Source organism: Phascolarctos cinereus, unplaced genomic scaffold (assembly GCF_003287225.1).
Source record: "Phascolarctos cinereus isolate Bilbo 61053 unplaced genomic scaffold, phaCin_HiC Scaffold_5;HRSCAF=322, whole genome shotgun sequence".
Classification (NCBI taxonomy): Eukaryota; Metazoa; Chordata; class Mammalia; order Diprotodontia; family Phascolarctidae; genus Phascolarctos; species Phascolarctos cinereus.
Genome location: NW_027555958.1, coordinates 301,241,391 through 301,266,936, shown reverse-complemented (window position 1 = coordinate 301,266,936; position 25,546 = coordinate 301,241,391). Strand labels below are relative to the sequence as shown.

Here is a 25,546-nt window from a genome sequence, read left to right as displayed (position 1 = left end):
CCACGGGGGAGTTATTTTCATCATATATTTATTACATAAATATATAGTAAAATAGACGAGCGACAATTACCATAAAAATATCTTTCTTTAAAATCCTGACCCAAAACACAACGGGGTGAAAAATCGCACATAACAGACATACTGATTGTCAATATGGGGTGGGGGTCAGGATAGGCCTCCCCCCATTCCTCCCACCGGCCCTTATCCCTCCCTAAGGGAAGGAGCTACTCCCAACCAGCCATATCTTCCCCCCACCCCCACCCCACAGCACCAGCTTCTCATACATTCAGTAGCGCCCCCCGGCAGTACCCCCCCAGGAGTTTTGGGGTAAGTGTTCCCCTAGTCCCCCTTGTGGACGGTGTCTTTGCCCCCCACCCCCTCTCTACCCTGTAGGCCGGCCACCAGGGGATGAGGGCAGGGACAGGGGGCTCCTCTCTCCCCACTCCCCCCATCTGGGACAGAGCAAGGTGGGGAGCTGGATGAGGTATGTGTGTTCAGAATGATGGGTGGGGGAATACTGAGTTGGGGAAGGAGGCAGGGTGGGGGTAGGGAGTGGGAAGGGGGGCAGTGTAGTGGTCATGGCTCTAGGGCCCCCCTCATCCTATCCTGGGCACCCTTCCCGCAGCCAATACTGCAACACTAAGCCCCACCCCCACCACTGACGTGCCCTGGCCCAATACTGGAGGGGGTTTGCTAAGCACCCTCAAGTCTAGTCTGTCCACCCTCCCCTCCTTTATTAGCACCAATGATCTCCAAGATTGGGACCCCTAATCCTCTACTTCCCACAGTAGGGATAGGGGAATTTATGAATCTAGAGCAGGTGCTCTAAGACTTCCTGTCTCCACAGCCCCTCCAGACCTTCCCCAAATTAAGTATACACATGAACTTGGAACATTCATACACACACACACAGACACACACACACACAAAACATGCATCATCCATAACACAAACTTGGACAGACCTTACCCCAGGCTGCTGTCCATCCCCCACCCCTGATACCAAGACAATGCAGGGTAACATGGGGGTAGGTCATAGCTCATCTGGTGTGGTTGGGGGGGGTTGTGTGCTGAAGTAATTCCCAAATGCCTATAAAGGGGCCAATCCCACTTAGCCCCTAAGCCTTCCCTGTTGTGTCCATGGCTGAAAAAAAGTAGACGATAGAGCAAGTACATTGCTGGCCCTGTTGTGGGGGTGGGGGTGGGGGTGGAAACTTTGAGGAAGGAGACTCATTCTAGTGACCCGGAGTCAGAATCAGTGCCCCAGGATAAAGAGACAGAGACAGAGACAGAAAGTGTGCGAGGCAAATGTGGACAGACACATGGACAAACATGCATGTGCACACACACACACACAACCTTGTCTCATCTCCCTACCCCTCAGATCTGGGCTATGTGTATTGGGCAATGGAAGGGGGGTAGTGAGGATGGCATCTCTTAGTCTTAGGCCAGGACATTTCCTTGGGTGGGCAGAAGGCCATACTCTACTCAGTAGAGCTCAGGACCAGGGTTTGAAGTTTCAGGAAGGGTGGTGTGGGGTGTCAGTGCAGGGGTTAGGCCGAGGGGAGAGGTGGCAAATCCTCTACTGCTTAAGACATTTTTGCCCAAGTAGTGCAAAGAGGAGGAAATCCACAACTCCCCTCACCCCCAACACTCTTATCCCATCACCCATGGCTTCTTGGGGCAAGTGTCTCCTTCCTTGCCCATATATGTGACCCCATATTTCTCTTAACCTGCTGATTCCCTTTCTGGGGGGCTAGCTCCTCCAGTCCCTGGTTGGGGGCAGGAGGACGTGGGCTGCACACTCAAATCAGACAAAGCCAGAAAGACATCCCCTCCCCTGGTTTTCCTTTTCCTGGGGTGAGGGTAGGGGCACAGCTCAGGCTGGAGTTCCTGAATTAGTTTAAAGGAGCAGGAAATCCCTGGTGGGGGGATGGAGGAGGGTGGCAGATGGGGCCAAAGAATTTCAGAGACAAAAATCAATATCCCCTCAAAACCCTCCACTGTCCTACCCAAAACAAAAATTAAGTGCCACTTCCCTAGCCCCTCCATACTACCACCATCATGGTACCTTCTGAGACATCAGGGTACTGCCAGCAATGGAGGACAGGATAAAATTAGGGATGGGGTTAGTGCATCATGTGTGGGGAGGGGACTGGAATCTTGGAGAAAAGTGGCCTAGGAGCAGAGCGGTGGGAGACACCCAGATTCAAGAATCCCCTCCAATGCAGCCTCTTGACTGTAGCTAACTCTGCAGGATATGGGGAGGAGGGTGGAGAGCTGGGACCATAGTCTTTCCTGGTGTGGATGCCAAGGTGGACTGGTGCCTGCCTGGGGCAGGCACCGTTTAGGGGAAGAAAGTCTCTGGGATGGTGGGCATTTTAACAGGGAGCCATATAAGGGGTACTGGCTGGCATCCAGTGTGAGAGGTAGATGGAGCTCAGAATTAGCGGGCACAAGTGGCGAGCAGAGGGTGCAAAGGTGTGTGCGCCAAGGGGGCAAGGCAAGTGGGGAGGGGAGGGAAATGGAGGTGGCCAGGACTCTGTGGCTTTAACTCTGATTGGCAGCCCCACCCAGGAGGTGATGGTGGTGGTGGTGGGTCTCACTTTTTTTTTGGGGGGGGGCAGCTGTCAAAGTGCATTGGGATGGGTAAGTCTTGTCCTATCTCCCCCACCCCAGGTCCTCTCCCCAGCCGGCCTCAGTTAATAATTTAATATCATCATCTCTCTGTCTCTTTTTTTTGTCTTTTTCTCTTTCTCTATTTTTTTCTCCACTTTTCTTTCTTTTACCCTCTTGCTTCCAAAGTGCAGTTAGAGTGACTGTAACTTTTAACCTCCCAGGGAGGAGCCAATGCTGAGGCTTCTCTGTGCAACCCAGGTATCTGAGCATGAAAAGAGGGGGCCCTAGTCCAGGACCTGGGTTAAGGAATAAGAGGGAGAGGGGGAGGCTTTTTTGGTGGGGGGAGGGGTTGAGGGCAGCTCCCCCCACAACCCCTCATCCTTCCCCTAGAGTTCAGATGGCTCCTTGTCCCATCTCTTCTCCCCATCTTCCCCCTGCCCTGGGGGGTGGGGCTCCTAAAAATTGCCAGAGGACTCCCCTTCCCACTGGCACTGTCCTTTTTCATTTTCTTGAGTTGGTTTTCCTTTTGTTTGTTTGTTTCTTTTGCCTGATCCCAGGGCAGGAAGGAGGTCTCTGAGGAGGCATCTTGGCTAGGCTGTGTGTGGGAGGCAAAAATATATAGAAGGAAAGACAGAAGAGGGATGTAGGGTGGTATCCCTTAGCCCTGCCCCTTCTCCTGCTGCACCCCCTGCAGCTCCACAGGCCCCGCCCCTCCTCATCTCCCAGCATTGGGGGTTTAAACTTCCTGATCCTCGAAGACCTCGAGGAAGAGTGGGGGAAAGAGTTCAGTGGGGCACTCGACTTTCATGTGCAGGAACCGGCTGGCATGGCAGGCCCCGATCATCCGGAGGTCAGTCACCTTCATCAGCAGCTTGGGCCAGAAGTGGGGAATGTTGTGTTTTCGGTAGTTGATGTAGTGCTCGAAAGCCAGCAGGTAAGCCTCCTGGCACTTCTCAATCTTGTCCACACACAGCAGGCCCGAGCGGTCTGTATTGGAGACAAGGGAGGCAAGGAATGGCTGCTTGCCTGGACAACTGGGGAAAGGCCAGAGGATCCCAAGAGGAAGGAGATGCCAGCAAAGGCCCCCTGAGGGGAAAGGCTAGGGAAAGAATACTAGGAGGACAGAGGAAGGACTCTGACAGACACAGAACAGGAATGGAGCTAAGGGACTAAGGGCTGGGGGAGAAACTGAGGGACTGAGAACTAGGCGGAGAAACCAAGGGACCAATGGGAGACTGAGGGACTGAGAGGCCTAGGAAAGAGACTGAGGAACAGAGAAAGTCATGGGATAGACTAAGAGACTGAGCTGGAAGAAAGCCTGAGGAACAGTAGGGAGACAGAGGGACAGGGGGATAGGGGAAAAACTAAGGGAGAGGAAGAGGCTGAGAGACAGAAAAGGGTGGAGGAGACACTGAAGAGAAGAGAGAGAAAATGAGGAGAAGAGAAAGAGACTGAAGACCACTTAGGGGAGAGCTTGAGGGGCTGGGGGCTAAAAGAGAGACAGAGAGAGAGACAGAGAGAGGGACAGAGAGAACAGAGAGAGGTTGAAGGAGACAGACACATCAGAAGGAGCAGAAAGAAGAAACCAGCGTCCCAAAGCCTCTTCCCAAAGGTCTCACAACTGGTACCTGAAGACATGAGCAGCACAGCCTGAAGCAGAGCCACTTCCGTGTCGTCCAGGTTGAAGGCAGACAGTGACTTGCCCAGGTCGAAGATGGCATCAGAGACCACCCCCAGGCCACCATTCTTCAGCTGCTCCCGTTTGACCGCCATCTCCCCACTCAGCGTTAAGGTCTCACTCTCGGGGTCATAGCGTACGGCAGCCCGCAGAGACATGATCTCCATGCAGCAGCCCTTCAGCAAGATGATCTGGTCTTCACAAGGCAGCTGACAGAAATGGGATGAAGAGGTAAGAAAGTCAATCCCTCCTCCTCTGGTCCCTAGATCTCCACACTTTCCCCTCACCAGGGCTGGAGCCCAAGGATCCCCCTAAAGCTGAATTAGTTGCTACAACAGCAGATAGGAGAAAGGTAGCAAGGAGATAATGCATGAGATCTTAATCTAGGAGTCCAAGAATTGGTTTTTAAAAATATTTTGGGAATTATATTTCAATAGAGCCAGTTTCCTTTGTAATCCTACCATTTTATTTTATGCATACACGAACAGCTAGGCTTCATCAGACTGCCAAAGGGTGTCCATGACCCACAGAAAGACTGAAAACTCCTGGGGTAATGGAAATGGTGCTGGACTTGGGATCAGGAGAGTCTTGCGTTCCAGCGCTTACTAGCTTAATCTCGCTGAGTCTCAGTTTTTTTAATCTGTAAAATGGAACTCATAATACCTGCCATACTATCCCATTGGGTTATCAGGATTAAATGAGATAATGTATGTAATGCACTTTATAAGTCTGAAAGCTATACATAATTATCAGTTATTATTTGGTTAAACTATGGAAGAAATTTCCAGCTACCAGGAGGGGGGGAAGGGGGAGGTGTGTTAGGGTAACTAGCACTGTCTCTTTCTCCAGATTTCAGGCAGCACAACAGGCAGCAGGAGTGAGGAAAAGAGAAGGATGAAACCAGTGGCAATTCTCTTCTGAAAACCTAATGTTCCCAGTGGTAGGTGATGAATGGATGAAATGGAATGGCTTTGGGACTTCGCAGATAAACATTCTCAGATGGGGTGATTTTGAGAATAGTCCCAGGTTTCTCTCCTGTCCCAAACTGCCTCCCCAAGTCCCATACCCCTCTCCTTCCCGATACCCACCTCGGAGAACATGGGCAGTTTTTTGGCAAAGTCCACCACGCGGGTGATGGCTGGGGTGATGATCTTGGTAAACTCACTGAAGGCCTCCAGGTCCACCTTGTCCCCATCTGGCATTGAGGCCATGGGTGACTGGCCAATGTCCTCTGGCTAGAGGAAGGGTCAGGGGTCAGGCAGGGCCAGGGACCCCATTTAACCCCTCACTATAGGACACTGCCCAGCAGGGGGAGCTCCAGGGCAGCGCAGGAAGGAGGAGGCTGGCACCTTCCTCCTTCTTCACAACAGCACCAAAGGCAGAGCACAGAAATCTGGCAGCCTGATGCCAGCTTCCTGTCCTGATATTGTGTCTCTCTTCCCCCAGATGCCCATTCACTTGGGACTTCATTCAGCCTATCCCCACCCTGACAGTAGACAGAGTCCTGTGGTGGGGGGGATACAGAAGAAAGACAGGCTGTAGTCCTCATGGAACTCCCAATCAACGAGAGAAAAGCCTACCATCTCTATTTCCAGTCTGATGGGGACGACTCGGCCCTTACAACAAGGGAACTCCTCGTCTAAGTTCAAAGGGAGACTCAAGCCCTGACCTCAGGAAGTTTTTCAGCCTGATCACGATCCATACCCTCCCGTCTCCTTACTCTCCTACTCCTTATGATGACCGAGTATTAATCACAGAGGACTTTCTAGAAAATGCCAGCATTTCTCCTCTTAATGGCCACTTAGCATCCATCTATCCTCTGTCTATCCTTTTCTGTCCCTGGTTTGATTTCCCCTCCTCCTTACCAAGAATTTCCGTTTCTGCTTCCAATGGCTTCCTTGGGCATTGGTGCTTCGGTGGGCCTCTGTTACCAGATGAATAAGATCCCATTCTTCAGGGCTGGGCTCTGGCCGCTGCTGCAATGAGCGAATCATCTCTTCCTTGCGCCGCCGCTCCCGGTTCTCCTCGATCAGCTTTCGCTTTGCCACCCGCTTTGAATCATCCAGCACCACTGTAGTAGAATAATGACAGTCCCTCCCATCTGTCCTGCACTCTCACCTCCAGTCACAGAAGAAAGTCAGACAAGCTGAGTTTGAATCTTAGTGCAAACACTTGTTAGCTGGGTACAGCTGCCCTGAATGCCTTCCCTTCTTGCCTCTGCCTCTTGGAATCCCTGGCTTCTTTCAGAGCCCAACTCAGGTGCCCACTTCTTCACAAGGCCTTTCCTGACCCTCCCCCCCTATCCCCACCCACCGCCTGGTGGTTGTTATTCCTCATTGCCTTTTGAAACTACTTTGTATTTATTTATGTATATACTGTATCTCTGCCCCCCTCCATAACCAGTAGAACCTAAGTCCCTTGAGAGCTGGGACTGTTTTCATTGCAGTGCCTGGCACAGCATCTTACACAGTTTTTCAGACTAGACCATAGGGAACTGCTGGTAGGAAATTCAAGGCTGGGTGGCACAGTGGAAGATGCAGTGTTGGACTTGGAGTCAGGACTCCTGATTTCAAATCCTGCCTCAGAAACTTCCTGGTTGTGTCATCCTGGGCAAGTCACTTACCCTCTCTCTGCCTCAGTTTCCTCATCTGTAAATGGGGATAATAACACACCTACCTACCTACCTCACAAGGTAGTTGTGGGATCAGACGGGATAATCTATGTAAAGAGCTTTGCCAGTCTTAAACCACTAGAGACATGCCAGCTATTCATCTCTCTGTCCTCGTGAAGACTGGCACCTGCTCTGCCAACCTATAAACTTAGAGTCTTTATAAGGAGAATTGCTTGGGGCATTAAGAAGTTAAATGACTAGTCCAGGGTCACAGAACCAACCAGTGTGTCAGAGGCAGGACTTGAACCCAGGACTTCCTGGCTGAGGCTGGCTTTTCATCTACTTCACCATGCTGCCTCTTTATCTTACACCTTGTGGGCTCTTAATCATTGTTTGCTGAATCATGTTGTATGACCATGAGGCAAGTCATATAACTTCTCTGGGCCTCAGTTTCTGTATCTGTAAAATGGGGATAATAAATACACGTGATACATCCTCCACAAGGTTGTTATTGGTAAGGAGCTTTATAAACCCTACCTCATCACAGACAAGCTATTAATTCTGTTCCCTAACCAGTCTCTTGTTATCCTCCCAGCATACTTTATTATATCATGGTGTGGAGTTCTTCCCAGTATGGTTTGGAATAGATGGCTGCCAAGGTCCCTTTTAATCTCTAGATTCTATGATAATTTTCCCCCTATTATAGAATGGAAAACTGAGACCTAGAAAACATTGCTTAAAGTGACAAAGGTCTTTAGGAAAGGTTCTGGGCCTTGAGCCTTGATCAGTTGTTTGTTTGTCTGTTTTCTTATTAGGCCATCCCTTAACTCATTCTTTCAACCAATGGAAAATAACTAAAGAGATCTAGCAGCCAGTTATCGGAAGCCTCTCCCACTTCCCAGCCAGGAATGGGATATCCTTTTTGGTAACCAGTGGGTGCAGCTTTAGAGAGGGAGAAGAGGACCAAGCTGGAAGTTTGCATCTTTCCCTCTTTATCCCATTTCTCCCTAAGGCTCCATCATCTATGGCCTTTATACTTTGAAAGGCAGAAGAGGCAATGGGGCCTATTGCCTAGGGGGAACTTTTTTTTAAGGGAGAGGAGGTGCAGTACGGTCTTAAGAGTGTTCCTAGTCAAATCTGGCCTCAGATATTTTACACAGACACCAGCTGTGTGACCCTGGGCAAGTCCCTTACCCCCAGCTGCCTTGCCAAAAAAAAAAAAAAGAAAAAAAAAGAGTGTCCCTAGACACTGTCCATCTTTTTCTGAGGAAGTCACTTCAGTGGACTTTGAGCAAAGAAAGAGATACTGGGAAGGGAACAAAGGTGAATGTTTCAAATTCCCCCCAGCACTTGACTTGTATGTCTCTGTTGCCTTTATCGTGTACAAGTCACTCAGCCTCAGTTTCCTCTTCTGCAAAATGGAGATAATCAGAGCATCCACCTCCCAGGGTTGTTAGTGAGGCTCAAAGGATATAAATAAAGTCTTTTGCAAAACTTAAAACTTCATGTAAATGTGAGTTACCATCTCTTATAAGGCAGCATGGCACAGTGGATATCAAACTGACTTTTTAGAGTGAGGAAAGCCTGAGTTCAGGTCTCACCTCTGATCCATACTGACTATGTGACTTCATAAGGTAACCTTCACAGTGCCCTAAGCAACTCTCTTAAGACTGTTAGTCGCAGAGGAGGTGATACCCTATATCAGCTAAGGGAGTTTGCTCACCCAGGAGTTGAGTACACCAGTGAAATCACAGGCACAGGCCCTATGTTTATCTCTTTCAGTATCACAGTCCTTCCCTCCATCAGATCATAAGCCCCTTGAGAGCAGGATCTGTGTCACATCTATTTTGAGAGGCAGCTTGGCAGAAAGCGCTGGCCTTGGAGTCATGAGACCTAGGTTCAAATCCTACTCTAGATACTCAGTAGCTAGGGGACCAAAAGCAATTCATTAAACCTCTCAGAGCCTCAGTCTCTTCATCTAGAAAATAAGAAAAATGGGTGGCCTATGAGCTTCACAGGGTTGTTGTGAGGACAGTGCTTTAAACTTTAAAGTGCTCTGTGATATGAGTTTTTATCCTCATAGCCCCAGGCCCTAGTTCAGTAGCTACAATATACAAAGACATTTAATAATAAAACATGCTTGTTGAATCAGCTGGATGAGGAGTTGTGGTAAGGATGGCCTGGGATGTGGGGGTAGGGAACTGAGACCCTAGAAGACAAGTACTTTGACCCTGGGTCACTTCTTTCTGCCCTGACCATGCTTCCCCAACTCCATGCTCTTACAGTCCATGGCCATGCCCACGGAGATGCATTTCTTAAAGCGACACAGCTGGCACTGGTTTCGGGTGATCTTGTCAATGATGCAACAGCCATCATATTTGCAGGAGTAAGTGGGATGAAGATTTTTCTGGATCGTGCGCCGGAAGAAGCCCTAGGAGATGGGTGCAGATAAAGGACCAACTTCTAGATTCCCGCCCCTCCAACCCACCAGACATTTGAACCAAAAAGCCTGAAAGGAAGAGACAGATTAAAGAGGACCCCTCACCAAAGTCTACAGGGATGGGGTCATAGAGAATTCTATGGATTTTTATAGCTCATGGACTGTCTACATAGGAAGACACAATTGGACAGGTTTGAAAGTTCAGCAACTGGGGGGAGATGGGTCTGGATATGGTGAAAGTAGTTGGGGATAATGGAGAGGAAGATGAGGATAAGGGGTCTTATAACGGCCACCTAGCAAAGATGGGAGAAGATAACAGAGACTAGTGGGAGGGATGGGGAGCAGTGTGAAAAGAGGCCAATTGGAGGAGGGAATAGTGTGGGGGTCTGTACCTTGCAGCCTTCACAAGTGATGCATCGGTAATGATAACCTGTGGCCTTGTCTCCACACACGACACACTGCTCATCTTTGTCCAGGTAACTAGGGATGTACCCTATAAGACAGGGAGGCAAGGAGACATAGCTTTAGGGGTCAGGAAGAGCCTCAAGGCCAAGGCTACTGTCCCTCTCCATATCTCAGCATTTCCTTGTCAGCCTGATCCCATTTCCCACCCCCACTTCTGGGCTATTCCCATAGGAATGGTTGTATGGGGTGAGGACATGCTATGGCATACATAGTGTCAAGATAACATTAGAAATGTAACACTGAGTCAGTCTCATAATCTTTCCAACCCAGGACCAAGTGGGATGTGTGTTAAAAGGCAAACAATTGTCCTCCCTGACTCAAAACTCAAAGGTCAAGAATATGCCCCCAGACACTCTAATTTCCTTTAGGAGCTCAGTAAAGAGCTATAACCCTTCTCCCAGGGCACAGGAGTTGACAGCTGCCCAGCCACCAGAATTAGCCTGGAATGGCTTAGGGGAGACAAAGGGGGTAGGGAGGGATATAGACAGTCCATCTCACCTGACATGCTGGTTTTCAGGGAACATTGGCTGGTCTTTCTTTTCCGCTTGCCATCCAGTGACCTGGTTGAGGAATGGGGGAAGCCACATGAACTTTATTCTGGATGGTCTTTGGCAGAAACCCTACTCACTGGAGGGAGGCAATGACCCCACCTCCCCAGTCCCAACTACCTCCCCATATTATGTTGAGCTCCACCAACCTCCAAGGTCAGCTGAGAGGGCTGGGAAGGGTCCTGCTATCTGAGAAGTTCAGGACTGGTAGATAAGCAGTTTGGTCAGGTAGCAGGCAAGTTCCAGAGTCCCACTACATATATACATGTCTGGGTGACAAGCCCTGGAATCTGCACATTCTACAGAACTCCACATTCACATAACCTTTAGTACATGCCCATGGGTTACATGACTCAGGATGAACATACTAGCAGATTACACAAGCTTAGATCCATGCACACATATGATGCATAATTCCAGGGCATTTGCATGTTGACATGAAAAAACCTTCTAAGCAACTTTTAGAATGAACATGCATGTTCCACAGCCTCCAGGAGATACGCATATTATATAACCTTTAGTATATGCATACATATTGCATAATCCCCAACACACACACACTTTATATAACCCTCTATATGCATACCAATGTTGTATAACTTCCCTACTCCCCCCTACCCCCCAGTGGTGGATTGCTTATTCCATATCCCTCTTTATATGGTGGTAACTTCAAACACAAATATGCTTTATGTATCCCTAACTGAAATTACCCAGTGTCTCAGTGTCTGGTTCCTAAATGGCTGGAGGATGAGACTTTCTTCTGGGTTGGGTGTTGTTAGATGAGGGCGAGCCTCACTCATTTTCCTGAACTTGGAATATCTGGATACAGGCAATTCCAGGAATGGCCACAAGGTGGCGAAAAGATTGGGGGGGGGGCAGTGACAGCAGAGGAGACCCTAAAGCAGTGTGGGTAGAGAGGATGTGAAGAGGATGGGAAGTGCTCTAGCATGGACTGTGTCTAGTAAGTCCCCGCCATTCCCAGACAGATCAGGTGACACAGGTATGCTTCACAAAACGTTCAGCACGATCCTGACTCAGCCCTACGAAAACCAGAGATGGCAACCCTTAAGCTCCCATGGCCAAGTGTCATCAGAACACAGTCTATGTAAGAAACATCCAGAGGGAGAGACATGGAGAGGAGGCACAGTCTACCTCCCCATAGCCCAACTGGGATTAGGGAAAGGAAGCTTCCATGTATTCCCAGGAAACCCACTCCTACCCAGGCTAGAGTTCTCAGGCTTCACCTATCTCCTCCTCTTCCCTTGGAACCCTGCTGTGGCCCTATTCCCCCCTCACCAGTTTGCTGAGCCAGGCTGGGCTTCGAGCCTCTTGGCGTAGCTCCCATCTCCTTAGCAACAGCCACACCGCTCCCCAGAGCACCCTCTCCCCCCTCCCCAGCCACGAGCACAGGCTGTACCCAGCACTCTAGGCCCCACGCCAATTGGGACAGGGCGCTGTGCCACATGGAGACAATTAGGGTGGGCAATGACACCCTCTGCCTCTCCCCTAAATTCTTCTCACACAGAGCAAAAACAGCATTCCCTCCTCCACACATAGGTGCGCAAATGGCTACCTCTGCATAGGTATACACAGAACCTACTCCTACTCCCTGGGAGAAACCCCAAGAGATTCCTTTTTCCCTTCCCCTCATATGAACAAAGAAGAACTAATGGGGACCCAACATGCTCTAAACATGTATGTGCAGAGTGGCCATCTGTCCACGGGCTCATGTACCATGGAAACATTATATGCCCACCTGCTCAACACCCTCCCCTCCCCCAGCCTCTCTGCTGCACACCATCACCTCCTGCCAGAACTACCTGCTCTAGTAGGGAATCGGGAGGTAACCATATCTCCTCCAAGACAAAACACAGGGCTGTCTGGGGAACAGTGGTCAGCCAGCCACACCGCTGCCATAGTCACCCTCAGAGAAACATGCCATGTGGGAAAAGTTCTGCACCCTCAATCAGTGGACCTGGGTTCAGATCTCAGCTCTGTCACTCTACCCTTGGGATTGTAGACAAGTCACAACTTTTCTGAGCCTTGGTTTTTTCATCTGTAAAATGAGGGGGATTAAACTTGACAATTCCATCTTTCTCTAAAACTACGAACTAGCAATCAAGTGAAATAGCTTACATCTTACATCATTAATTCAGCAAGACGATGCCCACCTCTGCGGGCTGGGGCTGCAGCCTATCATGCTCATTACCTGTTCTCCTCTGGGTCAGACCCACAATCCAGTTTGCTTGGCTTCTGTTCCATTCACTGCAATTCCATCCAGGATTGCCCCCCTCCCCCAGCACTCCAACAGACTGAAGTAGGCACAGCAACCTCCTGCAGGCAGAGCCACAAGCCTCCCCCCCCCACCACCACCCGGGCTCTAAGGTACAGCGCCCATGGTGCCTGGCCTCAGCGTTTGGCCTTCCATGCCATGCCCCGTGCCCCACAAGGGGCGGGTGGCAGGGGGGCGGCCAGGGAATGATGCGGTAGAAGGGCTGGGGGGATAAGCTGGCTCTTGGGGGGAGTCCTGAGTTGGGGGGAGGGGGGAACAGCCGTAGAGTCTTGTCCTGAGGGCCCTGAGGAAAGAAGAGAGAGCAAGGATTGAGACAGGTGCCCATGGGGGTAGAGGTGGGGTGGGGGGTTATTTCAAATTAACAGTAAGGCTCCCTGAAGCCCATTATGAGACTGGTGGCTGGTGCCGAAGGAGAGCTGATGCTGTGAAGACGAGGGGAGATCCAGGCATTTAAAGTGTTCCTGCCTCCTCCACCACCCATCCCTCCCAATCAGGCTCACAGTGAAGGAGGTCTGATACCATCAGAAGTGGGACAACTACTCCACCTCCAGCCCAATCTCCCTAAACGTTCAGCAAAGCTCCTAAGGGACAGGACACAGCATAAGCAAAGAGAGGTGAGATGACAAGTCAAACACCAACTTTGGCATTTTCTATGAATGCCACCAGAAACAAGTGGAACTCCAAGGGAGAGCCAGGTGGAGAAGGAGGTAGAGGGCTTGACTTGGTGTCCGGAAGACCTGAGTTCAAATGTAGCCTCAGCCACTTACTAGCTGTGTGACCCCAGGCAAGTCACTTAACTGCTGTTTGCCTCAGTTTCCTCATCTGTAAAATGGGGAAAATAACAGCATCTGTCTTCAAGGGTTGTTATGAGAATCAAATGAGATAACATTTAAAGCACTTGGCAAGATATAAATGCTAGACTAGGATGATGAGGAGAAGAATGAGGAGGAGATGTGGACAGAAGAGAAGAGTTCTCTGTCCATGATCAATCAAACTGCTACGTACACTGTTAGGGAAGTGAAACCCTCTCGCATCCTGTGAGGTAGGTTATCTTAATTTATCCCCATTTTAAAGATGTACTATTTAAGTAAGTGCTTAAGAGAAAATTCACATTCGGGTCTTCCTAACTCCATCTCTGGTGCTCTCTCTTTTACATCAGTGGTGTCAAATTCAAATAGAAAAGGAGCCATGGGTGCCAGAGGTATCTAGGTGTGTGCAGCACAGGTATCAAGGGCTGCAGGCACAGTCCCCATGCGGCCATCACTCCTCAGTGGGGCCAGATTAAGATGTAACTGGGAAACATTTAATAAAAACCAATAAAAATACAATAGAACATAGATGATGCTAATATGTGGCTTTCTATGTCAACATGCTGCCTGAAGGGGTCCTTATAGCCATTTGAGTGACACCACCACTCATGTAGAAGATAGAGCACCAAAGGTGGAGGCAGGAAGACCTGAGTTTGAATCTTGATTTAAGTACTTACTTAAGTAGCACATATTTAAATATGATCCTATGTCTCTTCCCTTCTTTCTGCCTCAGTTTCCACGTCTGTGAAATACAATCATCTACTCCATAGAGTTGTGGTAAGGATCAAATGAGATAATGTGTAAAGAGCTTTGCAAATTTTATGCTAGCTTTTATGATTATTACTATTAAATACAAATGCTGAAGTAAGATAGTCCCTACCCTGAAGGAGCTTACCTTCTACAGAAGAGACACAATGTGTTCACAGATAAGGAAATATAGCCAGTTCTCCGTACTTATGCTCTCCATTCCCCCTTCTGCCAACCTACTAAGATATGTCTCTCACTCAATGACTCAGGAGCCCCCTCATCCCACAGACTACTGCTATGGTTAATCTCCACCTTACCTGTACCTATACCTGTACCCAAGCTAGTGGGGCCGAGTCATGATCCTGCTCCCCAAAGGGGCTAGGAGAAAGGGAACAGGGGCAAGGTTGTCCTGGACCATCCACCTTTTCAGTCACTCTGATGTCATAGCACAGGTATAAGACTAGAGATTGTGGGCTGGGGTGTGCATGTGGGGTGCTGGTATGTGAATTCGTAGTTATGTGTGCGGAGAGAAGAGAGGGCAGAAGGTCATGTGGCTTCTGCACCAGAGACCTCGCCCTTGGGCCCCCAAGCCCCACCCCTGGGAAGTGGATAAGAGACTGGGGGGAAAGATAAGGAAAAGAGTCAGGGCATGGGGCAAGAGGCCTGGAACACAGAAGCAGGGTCCCCGGATCTAGATTCGCAGTTGGAAGGGGATGGAAACAGAGGGGTTGCCCATTCTGCTACAGATATCTTTGGGGGTAGGGCTGGCAGGAGACTGAGGGGCCCAAGAGAGGACTGGGGGGCCAGGCGGGGAGTCTCAGGCTGGGAGCCATCAGGAAAGTAGGTCAAGTTTTTCTTGGCTGCTGGAGAAATTCCTGTTATAAATTTATAATGGTGCAGCCAGCCCTAAGGGGTGGGGGGGAGGGGGAAAGGGGGGGTTTGAAGGTTGAGCACTGTGGCCTCCTACTCCCTGGGATGGTAGCACGGGGGGGGGGGACGGGACGGGACTGAGAAGCTGCTCTCTGGGCTGGGAGTGGGATGGGGATGGTACAGTAGAAGGGGGCTGGACAATGAGAGTATTTGATATCTGTATCTCTCTGGCCCTTTTTCTGTCTTGATGCTGTGCTCAGTCTCTTTAGTGTCTCTGTCTCTGTGTGTCTCCCTGTCTCCCTTCAGGCCATGCCTTGGTGCTTGGCACACCCTGGCTGCAGGCACTGCCCCCACCCGTCTCCTGCCTGCCTGGCACACTGCCACCACTTGTTTACAGAAGCTGGAAAAATCCACTCACCAGCAGGAGGCCTAAGCACCCCTGGGGAAAGGAGGAAGGCCTGTACAAGAGTGGGCATGATGAGAGGGACAGCCCGATATAGTGGACCCAGAAACAGGCCACAGTCCTATGGCCTAAGAGGACAGTTTGTGGAGTTGTTCATTAAGACCAGGGGTGGTGGTGTCAGCACCTACTAGCTTTGGCAAACCCTTCTTCAAATCCCTATGCTCCTAATCCAGACTCCAAATGGATGGCCACAGCTCCTCTATTCCCAGAGAGCACAGGCCTGGGCATCATGTCAAAGTAGCTACCATACTTAATGCACCAGTCCCACCCAGGCCCTGACTTAAAATGGACACAGTGTTGACACTCATGCCCCTGAGGGGAAGGACACCTATACAGAGCGGACTGATGCCCAAGGTGTTACGAACATGTGGTCCTTCTGGTCATTCATAAGCCCTGTTTATCTCAACCTCCCTTGCCAGGGAAAAGAGGTGTCTTACCTACAGGTTGGGTATCCATACCTGGATCCCAGCATCAAGTTGGTAATGATAATAACAGTAATAGCCAATTTATTTAGTGCTTTACATAGTGCTTTAAATTTTGCAAAAAACTTTGCATTGAGGACCATGACATCTGAGCCCTCACAACAACTCTGTGAAGTAGAAATTTTCTTCATTTTAAAGATGGGGAAATGGGATCAGAGAGGTTAGGGAATTTACCCATAGTCATTCAGCTTAAATTTAGAGCTAGGATTTGAAGCCAGGTCTTCCTGACTCTGGCCATCTACTCACTATGTGACAATGTCTCTACCTTCTGTGTTTTAGTTTTTATTGCTGTTGGGGGAGTTAGGAGGGAGAGACATTTTCCCTTCTTCAAGGCCATATCTAAATTTCTTAAGCAAAAGAATGGCAAAGCAGAGGAGAGGAGACAGCCAGACAGGGGCTGCTGCCCTTCTCGTTCCATTCCCAGGACTCCCAACCCTACTGGATCTCTGCATAGGTTCACATTTATGCCTGTATGTGGTGGTATGGTGTGGGGGGTGTAGAGCCCCAGCCAAGGGGAAACGGAGATTCAGTGCCCAGCCTGAAAAGTGGTTTTTCTTCTCTCCCCTCTTCCCCTCCCCCAGTATATTGAGTTTAATGCTCAAAGCTTCTTCCTGAAAGGAGAAGAAAAACACTTTGGGCTTTTCACTCTCAACCCAGAACAACTAGAATGACAGACTGAAAGACAGCAAGGGCCCACCTGTCAGTTGACATCACTCTTCACCCCTCCTCTTATAGAGCTGTTGGGGGTGGCAATGTGGGCACTGTGCCCATGGAGAAGGAAGCATTTCATTAAGTCTGAGTGCTTTAGTAAAGGGGGGAGGGGGGAGACATGAGGCCAATGCGGCATCCATGGGCACTATGCCAACCTTCTACTGCCAATCAGCCCCCATTTCCATGTTGTCCTGCAGTCTGATCCTAATACACAAGCAACTTAGGGGTTGGCAGTCTCCATGCCACTGGGGAACTCCCAGGACTAGGAGAGAATGTATATATTCTCACCTCTACCCCTTTCCTCAGAATTTAAACCTCAACTCTACTTCCACCCCAACTCCTCCACCATATCCACACACCCACACACCCACCTCCTACCTCTCTGGTGTCTGTCTGTTCTTGGCTCACTGCCCCACCCAACCCAGGCCCCTGAACTTTGTCCACACTGCACCGGAGAGAAAGCCTAGGCCCCCTCCCCCCCACACACCTGCCAGATATGGAAACAGAGACACAGAGGGGAACATATAAAGAGAAAGGAGGGATAGTAGGAAGAAGAAAGGGAAAATGGCGGGGGTGGGGGAAGGAGGGAAGGGAGAGGAAGATGGAAAAACAAGAAAGGAGACAGGGAAAGAAGGAAGTTGGAGAAGAGGGGGATGGGGAGAGGAAGGGAGATGGGGTAAGAGTGAGTGAGTTGGGGAGAGCAGGAGCTGGGGAGAGAGGGAGGGAAACAGGAAAAGAGGGAGGGAGATAGGGAGAGAGAGGGAGATGGGGGAGAAGAAAAAAGGGAGATAGGGTAAGAGAGATGGGGAAAGAGTGAGGGAGTTGAGAAGAGAGGGAGGGCTATGAGTACAGAGGGAGGGAGATAGGGAGAGAAAGATAAAAATAGAGGAAACATAGATGGGAAAGAGAGGCAGACACAAAGAGAAGGAGGTGACAGAAAGGAAGAGGCAATCAGAAATAAGAGAGGGAAAAGAAAGGGAGACAAAGAGAGTGGGGGTGAGGGGCATTCTGTCCTAAGTCCCACCCCATCAAAGATAGGAGAGAGAAGGAAGGAGGAGTGGTTTCCACGGTGACAGCTGGTGCGTGGTGGCCTGGCATGTGGGTTATTAATAGTGTCGTGGGTGCATTCACACCTCCCTCCCCCTCACCCCTCAGTCTGCTGCTAGAGTAGGGGTGGGGGAATTCCCTTTGAGGGTCCCCCATCCCCCTATACCAGGGCAAGAGGAAAGTGAAGATACACATGAATGTAGGCACCAGTAGAAAAATGGGCACATGCATGCAAACCAGGGTCCATACACAAAAAGAGACCTGTCCATGCTCACTCTGAGACATCCATGAATACTAACATAAGAGAAAACAGACCCACAAGAAGAAAATACACAACAAAAGTACATAGAGGCAAACACTGACGCACACACTCAGCCACAGGATGGCACAGGCTGACACAGAGAACCTTAAGTATTCTGCAAAGTCCCCCTCACTGCCATTGCTTCTCAAGAAGGCAGACCTCTCTCCCTGGGGCTAGAGCCTAGGCTCACCTCCTTCCCCAGAGCTAACTTACAGCTCATCGACCTTTCATTCAGTCTTCTGACAAGGAGAGGATAGTACTCCAAGCAACCCCCCCCCAGTTCTCATTCTGCCAGGGGAGAGGGAGACACAGAGAGAAAACCACTACCTCCTAAGAGTGATATTTTTTAAAAAAAAGAGTGCATTCTACTGCACAGCTTTGGACAGCTGGGCAACAAAGACAAGAGAGCAGTAGGCAGGATTCTCTCAGTTGGCCCATTAGAAAACACTTTCCTTTTCCCAGCTGATACCCTGCTTTTCTCCCTTTCCCCATAAAGCAGTATGCTGGACCACAAGGTGGGGGGTAGGGTCAGAAAAGGGCCCAGGTGGAACCCAGAGGTCAGAAAAGAGAAAGAGGAGGGAGAGAAGTGTGTTTATTTCTTAACAAAGAAGCCCCCTCCTCTGCTAAGGAATACAACAGGAAATTCCTCTCCTCCCCCCACCCCAGGACAGAGACATAAAGACATAAACAGCAGCCACTGACTTGGGCACTATGCCCAGTGCTAGCTAGCATCAAAGGACTATGCCTCCTTCTCCCCTCCCAAGCCCAGCCTCACCCACCTGCTGGGCTCTCCTCCCCACCCCTGGGACAAATCCAGTCAATCTCATATCTGGCATGGAGGTAAGTGGGTGATAGTACCCAGGGGTCACTCCCCACTCATCCTCCATTGCTAAGCATTGGATAGCAGTGTCAATAACCATACCCCAACCTCCAATGGCTCTTCCCCCCACTCCCCTCATTTCACTAGTGCTCTATCCCCTTCTGGCAAGCCCTCCCACCAGCCTGGACAGCAGGCATTCTCCCAAACCCTTCACCCTCCACCCTCCAAGACCCCTCTGGGAAGAAAGAGGAAGATTAAAATGGTTGGAAAGCCAGAAGTGGGTGAATTCTCCTTCTCAACCTGGCACATTCTTCTCTCCCTCCCTCTTTCCCCCAGGAGCTCAACCAACAGCCAGAGTAACTGGAGCCCCGACTCAGGGCAGCTGAAAACTGGAGGTATGAATGTCAAGAGACTGGGGCTTTCACCACAGAAGACACAGCAAGGGAAGCAGGGAATCCCTTGGGCTTAGGGGTTCCCCACCACAACCTCCCAGTTCTCACCCTGGGGGAGGGCAAACACACACACACACACACACACACGAAAGAGCTCTGGGCTACAGGGGAGGGGGATCAAAGAAGGATGGCATCTTCAATCTAGGAAGGGGAGAACAAGGGAACAAGGCAGTCTTCCTTTCCTACTCCACAGTGGGGTGGAGCCCCAAAGCCCACATACTCAGAAGCAAGCAGATTCAGAGCAAATAAGAAGAGAAAAGCTGAGTGAGAGACAGAGACAGAGTGAGTGCAGCTGAGCACCAAGAGCTCGCACACACAGAGACACGTGCAGACATGTACATTCACCCCGCATGCGTGAGGCCCACACAACACTCTGCACACAGCTCCCCCATTCCAGTACAGCCTTTCCATGCCAAACCCCTTCTTCCCTGGGCTCACACATATGTACAATTACAAGAACACACACATGTACACACATGCTTATACATAAAAGCAGGCAGCTGCCAGAGGCTCAGGCTTTTGGGCTTCCAACCAAACACTAGCAGGAGAAGGCAGGGATGGTGCTGCCCATCTCCCCCTAACCACACCCCAAACTGCAGCAGCTAGCCTGAGATCAGAAAATCTTCTAGCACATCCCCAAGCACAATATTACGTAGTTCTGTGCCTCTCCAACTCCTTTTCCCTTATGAGCACTCTTTCTCTTCTAAAGAGAAACTGGGGTGGGGGGTGCAGCTAGGTGGCACAGTGGATAGAGCACCGGCCCTGGAGTCAAGAGGACCTGAGCTCAAATCTGGCCTCAGACACATAACACTTACTAGCTGCGTGACCCTGGGCAAGTCACTTAACCCCATTGCCTAGCCAAAAACAAAAAAATGAAAACATAAAGAGAAATTGAGGTACAGAGCAGCACTGAGAACACCTTCAATAAGGGAGTACTGAGAATAGGGTGGGCAGTGGGACTGTACCTGATCACACCAACCAATCTTCCATTGCTGGAGGTGAGGCCAGCTAAAGTAGCAGGTATTAACCCTTCACTCACTGGGCTTTCAGTCTTTCTCCCTAGCCCCAAGACCAATATGCCTCAGGCAACAACTTCTTCTATCTAGACTCTGTTTACTCCATTTCCCCACCTCCAAAAAATGAAAAAAAGTCTTTTTTTCCCCTCTCACCCTGCCTTCAGGGGCAATAATGGAGTATATCTGGGGAAACACCTGTGCTTTTTGGCCAGGTTAATTATTGGTTTCAAATCTATCCCCTTTGCCTTTGGAGCTGCCTGGCACCTAAGCCCCTCCTAGTCAAGAAGGCAGCAGGCAGCACACACTTGATGTTGGGCATGTCCAGTCTTCCCACCAGGGAAAGATCAGCTCTTCACCTCCTGCCTTGGCATTAGAAGGCTGCAGGCATTTAAAAGAACCAAGTCCAGGAGTACTGCAAATGGCCAATACTATCCAGGGCATGGGTCTCTAGCAATGCTTCCCCAATCTCCACCTCCAAACAGACTGCCAGCTCTACGAAGGAAAATGTACCCTTTGTACCCCTCTCCAGAGTTCCCTGTTTCCACTCCAAAGTGGGGTGGCAGCTCTTCCTGGCATCTCCAACTGTCCCATGCCTCACCTGGAGTGGGTAGAGCTGGCAGCTTGATAACAGGGGCAGGAGTAGGGGGAGGGGAGGTGGCACATCATCACCACGGCAACAGAAAGGGACTGGGGGAGGAGATGTCACCTAGCTAGATGGATGGTTTGAGTCTCAAACCTTCATGCTCCACCTGATAGGTTCCCCCTCACCTACTTGGTACTATTGTTTCCCAACCTGTTCCAATAACATTCCTGGGTTCACGGGGATTTCCTCAGCTTTGGAAGAGAAGATAAATCTTCAACAAAAACATACTGTTCCCCAACTATGCTTTCATTGTCAAGTTGGGTAGCAGTGGGAACCTGGCCCTTGACCCAACTTCCAACCCCACAAGTACAACAGAATCGGACAAATAAAGCCACAGACAGAGATGACAATAATTAACCCAGCCCACCTGCCTACCCATCCACAACCCAGGGATGGGGAATCCCCATTCTGAAGTCCCTTGAGTTTTCTCTAGGGAGTGGGGGGCTGGAGGAAAGAGGGTACTCAGGGGGCCCTATCCCCAAGCCACAATCTCTTCTCCACAAGTCTCCAGTTGCAAAACTTGTTTGCCTTCCCCACCCCCAAGCCCCCACCTCTGTGGGGGAGGGGTCTCTGAGTCAGGGATAGGAGAAAGAGACAGGAAATCCGCAGAACAGACCTATCCATATTTCCTCCATTCAGGGATGTTCCAGAGGGAAGCCTGACTCAACCTCACTCTCTTTTCCTGCATCCAACTTTTCCCAGCTCCTCCAGCCCCCTCCCCATGACATACAAGCTCATGGCCCCTTTCCTCAGATAGTTCTATCCCTGACCAGGACTCAGTTTTACTATTTATGGAGAAACACAGGCTGAGTGAAGTGGAATCAGTATCACTTTGATCAATGACCCTATGCCACCTCCTCCAGGTAAGCCAGGGAATGAGGGAAGCCCAGGCCAAGTGGAGCTAGCTACCCAGGTGTCTATCCCAGCAATCACACAGTGATACCACAGGGACAGGAAAGGAAGAACAAGGGGAGGGGCCAGCCAAATCAGGCTCTAGGATTCTCCTTCCTTTTCCCCTTCACTTCACAAAGTCCTCTAAGAGCTTTGGAGAGGGAGGGCTAGGCATTTCTATCACAAACTATTCTGGGTCAGTGCCATGGGCACTATGGCATTACTATGGGCCTTAAATGTCTCTACATCCACGAAAGAGAAGGATACCCTCGGAGATATGTTGGTGGCAAAGTACATAGGGGGCATAAAGTAGGTTGGACTTTGAGGGGAAGTGGCAAAGCTGGGGATGAGGGAGAAATCATAAGTAGGGGGAAAGGAAGAGAAAGAAATCAGGGTTAGTCCCTAAATCTGGCCCCCAAGGCAAGTTCAGGATCAGTCTCCACAAAATAAGGAGTTCAAGTACCTGGAATAGGCCCCAGAGAGAGTGATACTCCAGTGTCAATGGCCTAGTTCCTAACCCTTTCCCCAGAGTGCTAATTCCCATAGATCTTAGGATGGGGTGGGGCATAGGAAACACCAATACCGTTACCTACTAAGCTTTAGAATTGGATAGGGAGCCCTGGGAAGCCAAAAAGGTAGGAATCCCCATTGGTATTAGGAAATCCCACGAGTTCCCTAGAGCTACCCTTATTTTGGCCCTGTGTTTAGGCTTAGCTTAGCCAGGTAGAGAGGCCTGCTTGAACAGAACCATAGGAAGCACCCTTCCCCACCCCCATCCCTGAAACCCTGGTGGCCACAGCTGTGCTTTTCTCTTGGTAAGGAAATCCAGGATGTCCTGAGAAGCCAGCAGAGCCCCTTCCACCCCCCACCCCCACCCCAACCTCCTGCTGACCCCTGGGGAGGCAGCAGGGAAAAGCTCACTATTAGCAACCACAGAAATATGAAGGATGTCCTAACCAGTCCCTAGCTCTAGGGGACAAGATCATAATGCTGACAGAGATACACAGACTGGGAGGCACACAAAAGAAAGTGACAGGAATAAAGAAATAAAGATAGGGAGTCAAAGAGAAAGAGGCCAGACAGAGAGATAAACAGATAAAGGGACAAAACACACACAAATACAGCAATTTGAACAGAGGGGCAGAAGGTGGGACCGAAAAGGATAGCAGAAAGATGTCTAGTTGAGGTTATGGGGAGGGCTTTGGGGAAAGGAGGAAAGATTCAAGCAAATGACTTCCCCAAGTCACTTTTAGGGTAGGGAAATGGGAGGCAGAGAGTTAAGCCTAGTTCCCTTAAATACAACCTTGCTGCCCCTAGTAATCAAGGCAGCCTGCAGGGTTATTGTCTGGGGTCATTGTCTCAGTCCTCCGAAACCCCTTACCTCCCCTCTCACACAAATTTCTCTTCCTAATCTCCTTTAAAACAGTCCATGCCTTAGAGGAGGGAGACGCAGGAAGAAGCATGAGAGATAGAGAAAGAATGTGTGCATTTGCCTCGGAGAACGCCTGCATGTATGACACAGTAAATTTGTTACTCTATCATTTAATCAACAAATACAGAGCAGCTATTACACGAGAAACACTGGGCTAAATGCTGTTGGATGTAAACAGGTACAAGATACATACTATCCTTGCCTTCAAGGGATTTACAGTCTAAATACAGAGGTGTTGTTAACCTTTTTTGGTGTCATGGACCCCTTCCGGTCAGTCTGGTGAAGATTATGAGCCCTTCTCAAAATGCTGTTTTTAAATACGGTAAGATTATAAAAAGAAACCAATTATATTGAAATAATTATCTAAAAAATAAAAAAATTAAAAAACAACAAGGTTTACAGCCCACAGGTTAAGGACCCTTGGAGTAGGAGAGCATGCATATTACTATATACTTGCATTTGTCTGAGATAGCTTTTATTTTTTGTGGCAGTCTTCTTTCTCTAATCAGAATGTAAACTCCTTGAGGGGAAGGTCTGTCTTTTGCCTCTTTTTGCATCCCTTTGGATTAGCTTAGTGCCTGGCACATAGTAGAGGATTAATAAATACTGACTGATTGATTAAACTCCATGAGGGCAAGAATCTCTCTATTCTTGGTATCTCTCTCAATGAAGAGCAGCACAGTGGTGCCTAGACACTAGGTCCTCCATAAATACAGTATTTGTTTGTTGGTTGTGACTGAATCTGGGACTATGTATAGTAATGTCTGTGTATAGGAAAGTCTGTGTGTGGGTATGTGCCCGTGTCTGTCTCCCTGTCCTTGGGTCCCCCTGTGGGTGTGTCCATCTCAGCGTGTGCACTTGCTCACGAGTGTTCAGTCTTCCTGGCCCAGTGTGGGTGTGTCTATCACCCTCCTGTCCTTGACTCCCTGCGTCCCTATGTGTCTGTGCCTATCCCAGTGAGTCTGGCTTTCACAGCCTCTCCCCCCTAACCTCCACCTCCCGGACAACAACCCCCTTTCTCCTCACGTCGGAGAGCTTCTGCCAGGTCAGAGGGCTTCCAGAGTACTACCAACCGTGCCTTGCTCCTCCTACCTTACCCTCCCTTCAAACTCTGACCCCGCCACCCTTTGGCCTTTTCTCATCCAGAAGACGGGGAAACCCCATCTGCCAGGGGCTTGAGAGACACGTTGCAAACCCCTTACCTCCCTCCCTATTTCTCTCGCACTTCCCCAAGTGGCCCCGAGCATGCAACTCTCCGGGCGCTTCCCAGGGACCCCGGAGTTCTCCTACCAACTCCTTTTTTTTCATCCCCCAAGCCGCGTTTTTGCAGCTGGGAGTGTTGCAACTGGAGGGCCATGCAGCCCCGATCTGGGGAGGCGTGTGAAGGGGTTGGGGAGCTTCTCGCGACCCGGGTAAGCTGCAACGCTCCCCCACCCCTCCGCCTGAGGAAGCTTTGCAAAAGCAGCTCGGCTCAGGCAGTCGGGAGGGCGGAGGGTGGGGGGAGAAACAGGCCGCCCGTACCGTAAACAAACCGCGGCGGCGGCAACTGGCGGGGGAACAGGGGCCGCCTGGCAGCCGGGGCCGTGGCTCCTACAATGCGTAGCAAACGGGACCGAGAGAGGCCGGGGATCCGTGGGGCGGAGGCGGCGGGGGTGGGGGGCGAGGCCCAGGCGCCATCTGCCCCTGCAACACCACCGCCCCCCTCCTGGTCACCAACCCGCTGCAACCGTCCCGTCCCCCTCCCCCGCCTGCGTCCTCCATTTACTCCGGGGAGTTGATAAGTTGCAAGCACCCCAGCGCTGACAGTGTCACCCAGGGGTTGGTGGTGCAGGCAGAGGGTCCCCGGGGACGCCCCCAGTCGAGACTAGGACCTTAGCAAGCAAGCGTCCGGTGGCTTTGCATAATCAATCGCAATGTATTTGCATATTAATACCCCCTCCCCCTCCCCCTTACCTCGGCGTGGCGGGCTGGGCTGTGCGTGGGGAGGGGTGGCGGGTGGCTCAGCGCCGGGGCCCGGGGGTGGCCATGGGGGACCGGTGGGGCCGGGGCCGCCCGCCTCCTGTCCCCGGGTGTGAGTGCGAGTGAGAGAGGGGGAGGGGGGCAAGTGTGGCGGCCCCGAGGCTCCTCCAGCAGAGGCGGCGGCCGTGCTAGCTCCTCCCTCCCCCGCCCCGCTCCGCTCGGGCTCGGGCTCGGGCTCGGGCTCGGGCTC

At 50.5% G+C, this 25,546-nt stretch overlaps 1 protein-coding gene across 3 annotated transcripts; it reads right to left on the bottom strand.

Annotated features, from left to right (window-relative positions):
• Nucleotides 1-11: 11 nt before the first annotated feature.
• THRA (thyroid hormone receptor alpha) lies at nucleotides 12-25,546 on the bottom strand. Of its 3 annotated transcripts, XM_020997298.2 has the most exons (9): nucleotides 25,291-25,546; nucleotides 12,570-12,936; nucleotides 10,311-10,372; nucleotides 9,740-9,840; nucleotides 9,191-9,338; nucleotides 6,162-6,367; nucleotides 5,385-5,531; nucleotides 4,247-4,505; nucleotides 12-3,605 (listed from the first exon to the last, which is right to left on the bottom strand). In XM_020997298.2, exons 2-9 carry the CDS (start codon nucleotides 12,620-12,622, stop codon nucleotides 3,355-3,357), a joined length of 1,227 nt encoding a protein of 408 aa, XP_020852957.1. In that variant the 5' UTR covers nucleotides 12,623-12,936; nucleotides 25,291-25,546; the 3' UTR covers nucleotides 12-3,354. The 3 variants fall into 3 exon arrangements, with proteins under 3 accessions (XP_020852957.1, XP_020852958.1, XP_020852959.1); XM_020997299.2 differs by lacking the exon at nucleotides 12,570-12,936 and having other exon boundaries at nucleotides 25,291-25,545; XM_020997300.2 differs by lacking the exons at nucleotides 12,570-12,936; nucleotides 25,291-25,546 and adding an exon at nucleotides 11,071-11,723.